This window comes from Passer domesticus, chromosome 5 (genome assembly GCF_036417665.1).
Source record: "Passer domesticus isolate bPasDom1 chromosome 5, bPasDom1.hap1, whole genome shotgun sequence".
Taxonomy (NCBI): Eukaryota; Metazoa; Chordata; class Aves; order Passeriformes; family Passeridae; genus Passer; species Passer domesticus.
Window position 1 is genome coordinate 43,417,943 of NC_087478.1, and position 11,230 is coordinate 43,429,172.

The 11,230-nt window shown below is 45.6% G+C and overlaps 1 protein-coding gene and 1 long non-coding RNA gene across 2 annotated transcripts; both read left to right on the top strand.

Moving 5' to 3' along the window:
* The first annotated feature begins 2,829 nt into the window (after nt 1-2,829).
* Nucleotides 2,830-3,549, top strand: LOC135300386 (uncharacterized). The gene is made up of 3 exons (XR_010362275.1): nt 2,830-2,960; nt 3,047-3,209; nt 3,340-3,549. It is a non-coding gene; the product is annotated as an uncharacterized LOC135300386 (long non-coding RNA).
* A 1,745-nt stretch (nt 3,550-5,294) lies between these two features.
* On the top strand, nt 5,295-6,894 carry SNRPF (small nuclear ribonucleoprotein polypeptide F). The gene is made up of 4 exons (XM_064419775.1): nt 5,295-5,447; nt 5,607-5,732; nt 6,128-6,192; nt 6,778-6,894. The coding sequence occupies exons 1-4, from the start codon at nt 5,445-5,447 to the stop codon at nt 6,842-6,844; spliced, it is 261 nt and encodes an 86-aa protein (XP_064275845.1). The 5' UTR covers nt 5,295-5,444; the 3' UTR covers nt 6,845-6,894.
* Nucleotides 6,895-11,230: the final 4,336 nt, after the last annotated feature.

Below are 11,230 nucleotides of genomic sequence, written 5' to 3' on the forward strand. Positions count from 1 at the left end.
TCATCTCTCCAGAATATTGCTTGGGCTCAGACAGAGTTTTCCAAGAAATTCAGGAATCCTAGATCCAGCTTCTCCTTTTAACCCAGCATCATTTATGCCTCTGACTTTCTCCTATCCAGCTAGTTTCCTTCTCTCTCTGAAGTGGTGAGGGAATCTGTACAATACCTAGTCTCTCTCGACCAGCAGGACTCTGTTGACCTACGTGCCTGTTGCCTAATAACTCCTTTCCCTCCTCCCTCCCCACACGATTTGCTGTTAAAAATGGCAGCAGATGAGGTGCTCTGTTATGGCAGAGCTTGCCACCTCACACAGAGAGCCTCCAACACCAGCCAGACTTTCTGAGCTCTGATCAGACAGATTTCTCAAAACAGAAACCCTAAACAACTTCTGTGATTTGGAGCCAGTTATTAATATCTATTAAGATGTTTGTGTGAAAGCACGGTTTCCAAACTCCTTCTGCACAATACTTGATTTCGTTCTTTATGACACACACAAGCACACCATTTTATTGTTTGTACAGATCACTTTGTTTTCCTCAGTACATAATTTCAATTCCAATTCATTAATGTCAAAGCATAAAAGAAGCAACTGCACATGAAGCAACAAAAGTTTGCTAAACCCAGAAGATAACAGCTGATAATTAAGGAAGTCCCATTATTTCTTGGCAAAGGAGACTGTGTTTTCAGAGACACATTCTTAAAGGGCCTCTCTTTAGTGTAGCTGCATAATTTGCATGAACTCTATTTGCACAGAAAAATAAAGGTTTTCAATATGGATAAAAGGAGGCTTTAATGTGCTCATAATTTCTGTACAATACCCATACCATGCCCCTTCTTGTTGGCACAGCCTGGCCTTGTGACAGGTTCACAGAAGAGCCACTCTGGCAGATCTTTGATGGTGTGGACAAAAGATCTGGGCTTTTGTTAGCACATACTTGCCCCCGACCTCCACCCTCAGTCTCATTTTATACTGATATCATTGCAGAAAAACCAGACATTGTACTGACCTGAAACTGCACACAAATCCTCTACCCAAGAAGAAACCCCTCATTTCTATCTTCCCAGGCTCACCTCTGCCTCCTGCCCTGGCAGTCATTCACAGCATGATCTCCTGCTTACTGGGCAAGTCCATCCCAAAAGACTTTTGCATTTTGTTTGTGCTTGCTCACATTACTGCTGCTGGCCACTGCCAAGCATGCAGGGCCATTGGAAAATCCCCTGGTTTTAGTGGTTCCCCTGTGTCCTTCCCTTTGGCTGTTTCCAAGTGCTGTTCAGCAAGACTGATTCTCTGTTCTGGTACAGTCTTACACCGAGATGAAAGTCTGCCAGCATGTGGAAAAAAGCATGTTGGTTGGATGAAGCTGAAACAGGCTAAGCAGTTTTGTTCCTCCTAGGACCTGGATCCTGTATATCCACCCTTGTAGCACTGCATGCCTTTGCTTTGCTTGATGAGCATCTCAGAGAGAGATTACAGCCCTCTGTTCTTCTGAAGTCTGAGTCACTACCTCCCAGCTCCCAGTCACCATCAGTAGTGAAGGTCTGTGGTGAATGGTTATGACCTCACATGGATACATGATCAAAGATTCTGTAATTAAAATGTCAATCAGCAGAGAGGAAAGGGGTTTCACTGGTAGACATCTCTAAAAAATACTGCTTGAAGCAAAACTGGTCTTCTCTGGCAAAGCCCCGTAAAGTCAGGACTATAACTCACATGAGGTACAGTCCTGCCAACAGTCCACACAATACTGCCACAGCAGTTCCCAAGTCACCAAGAGCTGACAAATGATACAGATTTCCTGCACACAGAGAAAATCTTGTGTTACTTATTGAAAAATATTTTTAGACAAGATACTCTCTACAGACTAATTGTGGGCAAGATCTAATATGATCTAGTATGATATCTAATGAAGTCTTCCATTATGCCTATTCCCGAAGGAAAAATAGATGTCCTTCATACCATTACTTGGCCTGAGTCATAGGTCCTCTTCACATTTTAACAGCATTGCTGCAACAGGAAAACTCCTCAAGGGTGCACAGAGCTTCAAAATCCTCCTGGGTGCACAAGAGTCATAACCACTGCATCCCCAAGAAGTGAGGACAGAGAGCTTGTCGGGAATCAGCCACTTAAGCCTGCTTAACCAGCCTTAGACTGAGGTATCACATCACCTAACAGTTTCAAGGACCAGACTTGGCCTGGGACTCTAGCAAAGGTGGGGAAGGAGGGTGGTATGTTTTTACCTGGGACAGGTTGTATGGTGAGGTTCTTACATGGCTTTGTCAGTTATGAACCCAACAGAAGCAGAAATTCATCTGCCACATAGCAGGGCTAATTCCATGCTGCTACACCCGATCCTTTTTGATGTAAACCTCTCCTTTGAAGGTGCTGTCTTCTGATGGAGCTTCCATTTTTTAAACTCAGCTCTGCCCACTTGCAGTTCAGGGCTGTGCTTTCATGGCTGCTTTAAGTTCTTTGACTGCAGCTGGTGCCCAAGACTTGGTGATGGCAAAGCTGCAGCTCTCACTGCTCTGGTGGACACGACTGAGTGGTATCAGAAGTAGTTTGCCTGATGTGGAATAAGAATGCAGTGGAGGAAACCCCCACTGACACTGGCATATCACTAGGAAAAGGCACGGGATGGTCACTAAATGCACAGCCTGGAAGCTGGAACATGGGGCAGCTCTGAAAGTTTCCTTAATAATGTGTTTATGGCAGGCAGAAACAGGTTATGGCAGGGAGTTCTCTGTTTCTCTCAGCAGTGTGATGGTACAGGGGCCCTCTCAGCCTGATTTTATGGCAACACAGTGCATTAGTGACATCAGTGAGCAACTGCACCTACACAGACAATGCCATCCAACCAGCCCCTCCACCAGAAATGCTGCTGCCCTTGAATGCCCAGCTGCTTGATGTGTTTCCTTAGGAACAGAGCACAGGCATTTGTGTTAAATTCCCACCCCCGAGCTGTAAGAGAAAATCCTATCTATCGACCCAGGAGCTAAGGTTTGGATTAATCTGTTACAACAACTCTTTCCTGTTCATTTCCTGTTAGCAACAGCCTAAATACCCTAAATACCCAAAGGCAGAAAAGAATGCAAATTATTACTTCCCCTGTTACATGGGAAATACGAAGAAGACAAAAGGTGAAGTTCACCCCTGTGCTGAAGATCACCATAGGAAGACTGTGTCTGAGTCAGAATGATTCAGTCAACAAGGTAAACAGCAAATTCCTCATAAGGGCAAAGAAAAACATCAGCTATTTAATTTCCTGATTATCTGACTTACTCAGTTAACTACATCAGATGTAGTCATGCATTCTGTGCTTTCTCCTTCCTACCCTACCAGCACACAAAACTGCTGCAGGCCCAGTCTCCAGCTGATGAGATTACTGACATGTGAATTCATGGACCAATTGTGAAAGTAGAAGTCAAGCACCCTCGCTCTCTGACTGAGATCCACAACCCTGAGAAATGCTTGTTTATTGTAACAGCAGGGCTGGAATATTTACTCACCTGAAGAACAGAGGGTATTAAAAGAGAAATATAAATGCTCTTATTTTTTGGTACACAAAAAGTTTTCCCAATATGAGTAGGAGATACTGTGGTCAAAATTGGTTTCATATGTAAAATTAACTAGTGTTATTTACAGATAACATACCAAACCTGTTATATTGCCATTCACAGACATACATGTTTATCCTTGTCAGAACAGTGCAAAAATTGCTCTTCCAGTATGATTTTATTCAAGACACTCTAAGGTCATTGCATTCTGCCACATTATACACAGTATCACGTGAAATCAGCTGTTCTGTCCTGCAAATGGCATGGAAAATTATATATATATATAATTTCCCATTGTGTTAATATTTTTCCTTCATAGTCTAAACAAGACTTCCTTACAAAAAAATCTTATAAGTTAGTTACTCTTTCGGCTGGCCTATAGTGAGTCCTGCTGCCAGAAAGATAATTAGCATTATTTTGCTGTTGCTTCTGTTGTCCATCCACTACACCCTAAAAGAAAACCACACTTATTTCTAATGGTCATGGGAATGTGTGCCTAGATATCTTCACAAGAAGTTCCACCTCAGCGTGAGGAAGGATTTCTTCATGTTGGAAGTGACAGAGCACTGGAACAGGCTGCCCAGGGAGGTGGTGGAGTGTCCCTCTCTGGAGACATTCCAAACCCACCCGGACACGTTCCTGTGTCACCTGCTGCAGGTGACCCTGCCTTGGCAGGAGGGTTGACTGGATGACTTTCAGAGGTGCCTTCCAACCCGAACAACTCTGTGGTTCTGTAACTGCACCTGTGATGTGTGCTGGTGAACAGGAATTACAATTCCACCTGTGTCCCTCACACCCACCCACGGTGTGCAAGGACAGTCTGGACCTGGAGAAGATGGCTTGCTGCACCAACAGCTTTCAACGGGCAGATTTGAGGAGGCAAGAATGGTTTTGCCTTCGATACCAGGGCACCGGAGTCACTTTTGGAAGCTGGAGTGCACAACCCCCGTGATCCTCTGGTACCGAAAGGTTAAGTTTCCTGAATGTGTTTTCCACATCCAGCACCCAATCCGCTGGAGATCACGGGAATGTGCTGCATGCAGGAACAGAAATACAGGTTGTGGCACGTGACGAATTCATGCATAGAGCAGTAGAAGACACTAGCGAGGATGTGACAAGCTGGTAAAGGGCACAGGCGCTGGTTCAAGGCATTTGCCTGTCAAAGGCTAGGACATGAATTAGCACTGATGTTTCACGGCTCGCTCTGCGCCCAGGGACATCTTTGCCTGGGAGTCAAGAGACACGGACAGGGAATTCGCACTTAACGTGTCCTATAAACTGTGAGATTTTCCATCCTTGCGTGTGCAACCCGAAAAGGCGCTAGCCCGCGGGCTTCTTTTCGCGGACGGACGGACAGACGGACGGACGGACGGACAGACGGACGGACGGCGCGGGGCTTTGGCCGCCCGCAGGGCTGGCCGGCAGCGCCAGGAGAGGCTGTGCCAGCCCTCCCGCCGGTGCCCCGGCCGCCGCGCTGCCCCGGCGCTGCCGCCCCGCGGGGACCGGCCCGGGCGGGGCGCGGGGCCGCGGGCGCGGGCACAGCGCGCGGGGACGCGCACCGGGCACGCGCACCGGGCACAGGCTCGCACCCGCGCACCGCCCACGGCCGCGCGACCACGGCGCGCCCCGCGGCAACAGCGATTGGTCGGGACTGGGGTGGGGGGAAACTGGCCGGCCAATGAAAGAGGCCCGCGGCAGCGGCGAGCCAATGGGCAGCCGCGCTTGAGGCTCGGCGCTCCGGGCCGGCAGCCAATGGGAGCGCGGCGCGGGTGAGAGGTCGGAGGTGGGAGAGCGGCGCCCCCGGAACGGGAAGCGGAGCGGAGCGCGGCGCCTCCCGTTGTCCCGCGGCGCGCACGAGGGGTTCCCGCGCGGGCCTGCGCTTCTCCCGCCATGGTGAGCGGCAGCCGGGAAAGCCGGGGGGCGGGAGCCGGGAAGGCCGGGAGCCGCGAGGGGCGGGAGCCGGGAGGGGCGGGAGGCGCTCCGTTACCGGCGGCGGGCCGGGCGGGGCGGAGCGGGAGGCGGGCGGCGCTGACCGTGTGCTTCCCCCGGCAGAGCCTGCCCCTCAACCCCAAGCCGTTCCTGAACGGGCTGACGGGGAAGCCGGTGATGGTGAAGCTGAAGTGGGGCATGGAGTACAAGGGCTACCTCGTCTCCGTGGACGGCTACATGAACATGCAGGTGAGCGCCGGGCCGGGCCGGGCGCTGGGGATGCATGGACAGACTGTGGCTGCCCCGGCCCTGGCCACGCCGGGGCCGGGCTGGGTTGGATGTGAGCAGCTGGTGTGGCGGGAGGGCTCTGCCCGTGACGGGGGTCGCAGTGACACGGTGGTGCCTGGGCAGGACCTTGCCCGCAGCCGAGCCTGGCTGTCCCGCTGGGCTGCGGGGTCCCGCTGGGATGCGGGGTCCCGCTGGGATGCGGGGTCCCGCTGGGATGCGGGGTCCCGCTGGGATGCGGGGTCCCGCTCGGCCTGCAGCCGAGCCCTGGGCGGGGGCACAACCCTGATGTGCTTTGCAGAGCCGCTCTTACTGCTGTCATTCAGATTTTTTTTTTTTTGTCTCATTTTCCTTTCAAGCTTGCAAACACAGAGGAGTACATAGATGGTGCGTTGTCTGGACACCTGGGTGAAGTTTTGATAAGGTAATTGGGGTATAGATTGTGGTAAATCGCCTAAAACGCTCTAAATCGCCTCACCACTTGCATTAAAGCTTATACTGATTGATGGTGTTTCTTGTCTAATTAAGATGCCAAATGTAGCTCTTACAGGAAGGCTGTTAATGTGTCCTTTGTATCAAAGTCCCTTCTGAGAGGAGGAAAGAAGAATTTCTGAGTATATTTAAAGAAGCATTTATTATCCCCTTTGTGGTGACCAAATACTTTTGTTTTTCACATTATTGTATATCTGGGTGTCCTTTGGCATTGTAAGCTAGTGCATTGCAACTGGAAACATTTTGCATGCTTGGAAGTTAAAAGTTAAATTTGACTGTAACTGTTCACCCTAAAGTAAAAAGTTTTGTACAGCACTGTCAAACAGCTATTACATTTATGAAGTTGCACAATTTAATGTACTGTGTGGAAAAGGTGTACAAGGTCAACAGCAGCATTTTGTTCTGTAGCATTTGGCTGTTGCCAGTCTACGTTCAAACAGAAAAATGTTTAAAGCATGTTTTATGTGGGGAAAATGATAATGTTTATATCTAAGGGAACTCTTGGTTCTATTTACAGGTGCAATAACGTTTTGTACATCAGAGGTGTGGAAGAAGAGGAAGAAGATGGAGAAATGAGAGAATAGGTGTTTTGTATTTCTGGAAATAAACTTTTTTTTCTTTTCTGTTTTTCATACTTTTGTAATAAGATGTTTATTTCCATTGTGTGTTAACACAAAAGGGGAAAATTAACCCTTTAAAAGATCTTTAATATTTTACTGGTGTTTGAAAAATTAATGCTGGAGGAACAGCAGGTAATTATTTCAATTTAAAGTTGTAAATATTGAAATGAAAAGTATTTAAAAATACCAGTTATCTTCCCATCTGTAATACAGAAAGACTTAGCAGCATCTATATTTTGCAGTATGTATGTCATGACTATTTAAATACATTTCATCTTTAAAATTGTTTATAAAACATTTGGAATTAGCTGGGAAGATTTCACTGCAAGTGTGGTGTGGAGATCTGTCATACCCCAGTTTCTCTCAGAAATATTTTCCTGCTTTGATTCAGGAACCTTGAAGTGTGGCTGCATGGTCATTAAGGAAGGACAAATGTGTATCAGCTTAGCAGCCAGCAGCCACACAGACAAAAGCAGCTGCAGAGATCCACAGGCTTGAGTGGCAATATTAGGGTTGAGACAAGAGACTGCAGGGTGGGAGTGTGCTTTGTGAGTCTCTGCTGGAGAATGGGAAGCCTACTGTGGTCCTCAGCAGGTTGTGAAGAGATGCTCTGTCTAAAAGCTGCACAGGTTGTGGCTGTCAGGATAGATCCTGCAGAGAAATACCTCCCTGTTTCATGTTGGAAATCATCCCTGGAGCTATCCATGTGTTCCTTTAATATTTACATATGTAAGTTTCTATAAAGAGTGAAAATCATTTTGGATGTACCTGTGCGGGTGTTCATTGCCTAAACCAGACCTTTTTTGGCAGCATGGAGGCTTCACAGCTCTGCTGAATTTCCTTGCAGTCCCATTGGGAAAGAGAAAAGAGCTATTTAAGCTAAAATCAGTACTAGCACAAGGATAAATGAGTACTTTAAAATTGGAAATGAGCCTAGGAAACCTCAGAACAGCTAGATGTGCTCTGAGTGGTGGCAGGAATGAAAGGCAAAAAGGCATCTCACCTGGTTAGTGATGCAGCACATCCTGTTAGGGACTGCATGGTGCAGAACAGTGCCCTTCCATGCTGCCACTGATAGCCACAGTGCTGTGATCAGTGTCAGGGGAGGAACAGCTGTGACTGTCACCTTGGTGTCTAGGTCAGCTCCTTGTCTGCAATGGGCTGGCACTGATCTGAAAGCTGCTCTTGCCCATGAGGGAGTGGGACTGGAGGTGAGTTTGTCTTGTATTACCTGAGCACTGTACCAGCATAGGGCTGTCACTGGCAGCTCACCAAGCTTCAGCTTTTCAGAGTGACTGGGAAGACCAAGCTTATGCTGAACCCCTTCTGTGTGCAGACATGGATGTGGCTGTTCCTCAGCTGAACAGGCGTGTCTATAGAAGGATGTGTGGAGTTGTGCTGTACAGCCAGAGTGCTTACTTCCTTTCCTGAGGGGAAAGAAAATGTTTCTACATTGCAGAGAGAGCTAGCTCCTGTAATTCATAGCACTTCCTCTGATTCCCTTCCTACAGGGTGAGAATTCGTCAATGTAGGACACCGGTGGTTGATGAAATGTTGATTTTTGTGCTAGGAAGAATCCTCACACAAGGAAAGTCCTGTAGCAGTTTAAAATGAGTAGAAACCTTTTCAAGAAAAAAAACAACAACCAAGCCAAAGCAGAAAATAAGCAAGGGAGCATGTTGTGTATAATGACCTTAATGTGGCATAGTTCCCAACTTAAAAATGGGCTGTTATTCCAGGACAGACAGCCTGTACCCATCATCAGGAAAGCAGCCACATCTGGTTTTGCTGGGGGCTGTTAGAAATGAATCAAAGTAGGCAGACACAGCTGTTGAATATCTAGATTAAACCACTATCTAGAAAAAAAGTAAAAAACCAAAACACCAAACTGGAAATCTCAGTAAGACGAATAATAGAAAAGACAAGTGGACGTACATTTTGGAAAAGCAAGAACTCAGAACTGAGAAAACAAAGATGTTTTTCTCATGTAATCTATCTCCCTCTTTTAGACAAATAAGCTGCTTTACAGCGTCTTGAGTTTTCATCCTCAACATAGGTGTGATCCTTTCACATAGCTTCGTATTCTTTTGAGATGTTGTTATATCTTTTTTTTTTTGACAGTTTAGACTTCAAACTCAGACCATTTTACTTTTGCATAGCACCAGGCATCAAAGACTTTAACTAAATAATACCTTGGTGCATAACTTGATAACTAATCTCAGTTTAATTACGCTGCAAAAATGGAGGCATGTGTTTCTCTTTGCTACTATGAAGTGTTCCATTCATTTCAGTGGAAGAACCCATGTAGATAGTCAGACAACTTAAACATGGGCTTAACTTAGATCCTTGTCCTAAATGATGGGGAGAGAATTGCAGTGCAGGTGAAGATAAGGTGATCTGAGTATATCAGAGTAATTGGAGCTGGTTCTTAGTTCATATGGAGTAAGCCCCATTAATACAGATTTTTTTCATTTGCGGAGAAAGTCCAAAAGACAAAAGAACTGGAAACATTCACTTAGGTGTATATTAAAGACAAAAAAAAACGACTTGGGATGTGTTAAATACAAGGTACATAAAGTAACTAAAAAGAAAAATTGTTTTCACATATTTAATTTGTTCCAATTGTTTATAGGATAAAAGAAATTAAAGTAGCAGGACACTCGGGAAAAGACTACACCCTGCAAACCCACTTATTTAATGCAGTGAAAAGGTGGTCAGAAAGAGCCTAGAAATAGTGAGGCATGACATACCACATGTAGTTTTGAGCTTATTTTTGTGTTTCTCATTTGGGTGTTAGGTTGTTTGCTGTTTATTTTTTACTTGGAAACTTTCCCATTTCTAGGTGTATGCAAAAAAAGAGTACACAACCTACCTGAGAAGACCCTAAATCCTTATCACTGCTAAGAGAGAAAATACTGCAAACTCCAGTTCTGTATTGTGCAGCTCACAGACTGCAAAGAAGGACAAGCTTTGGCCATAAACCCACATTTGCAAGTCACTTTCATCCAAATGATGCATTTTCTGTGTTTGATCCTGAGGGTTTACTGACCTCTGCTGCTGTTGTAAACAGGGAAATAGCAATCAGTAAATTTCACTTGTAATTAACTTGTGTTTAGGCATGTATAGCATCCCCTTTCAGGACACCTCATCATGCTATGTGTATTACTGGAAAGGTCTGGTTATTGGATGAAAAAAACTAATCTACAAATATAAGGAAAATGTAGCCAATATTTGATTTGAGACTCATCTCTAGCTTTGGGCTTTTAATTACAAGTTGTTTACAAGCACAGACATTCTAATGTAGCTCTGACAGTGTATTTGGAAATGTGTCCTGGAGGAAAAAGCATATCATATTCTCATGTAAAGCACCAGCAAGAAGAGATGAAATCCCTTAAAGCAAAAACCTGATACTCAACTTTTTTATCTCTACTTTTCCTCCAATTGAAAATGCCACATTTAAAAATTATTTTCAAAAGAACTTTCACTGGAACTTTAAGGTGGTTTAAAAGCTCTAAATTGATGAAATTTTTGCAGGGTTCCTTTTGCACCCTAGAGTCCTCTGTACATCCAGTGAATTCTGCCAACATTTTAAATAATACGGCCGAGTATTTAGAATCTGTACTGTTTTAATCAAACTCTAGAATTTCCTGAGGATGCAACCTGGAAACCATTCCTGCACTTACTTTTCTAGGCAGTATTCTTAAAAATAGATGGGGCACAGCATGTCAGAAACGTGACTGCAATGGATTGACCTTTTTTCTTACACTGATCCATTACATTCTTCACCAGAAAAGAACCAGGGCATATAGAAATACACAAGCACTTCTGTAAATTTTCTGCAAAGAGAGTTTTAGTCTTAGAATAAAACTATAGGTAGGTTGTGTACACTCCTAGCTTACAAAGCATAAAGTCTTCACTGATTCTCAGGTTTTAAATCAGGATCTGACCTTGAATCTCAGAGAAGCCTAGAGCACAAAACTGATTTTTCTTTTAAAGTGTAACAACATAGCTCACAGGTGTGTTGATCTTTCCTTTCCCCCCCCTCCACCGCAACATGCTGTGTTTCACTCCTGACACAACAGCTCTCAGCCCACCACCACTGCTTAGGCATTCCCTACAATGGGATGTCCTTCTGTGCTTGTTATGATGCTGTTGCCAGGTTTTCCTGTGATTTCTGCTTTCAAACATATATTGTGGTACTGCTGGGGAGCACCACAGTCAGCAGCAGGAGCTCCTGGGAGTGGTGAAGCACCCTCTACCAGCTCTCCTGCCAATCTTCTCTGCGTGCCTAAGTGAGAGTTCAGGAGGAAGACAAAGGTTATGTCATGGTGCAGCATTACGGCAGTGGAG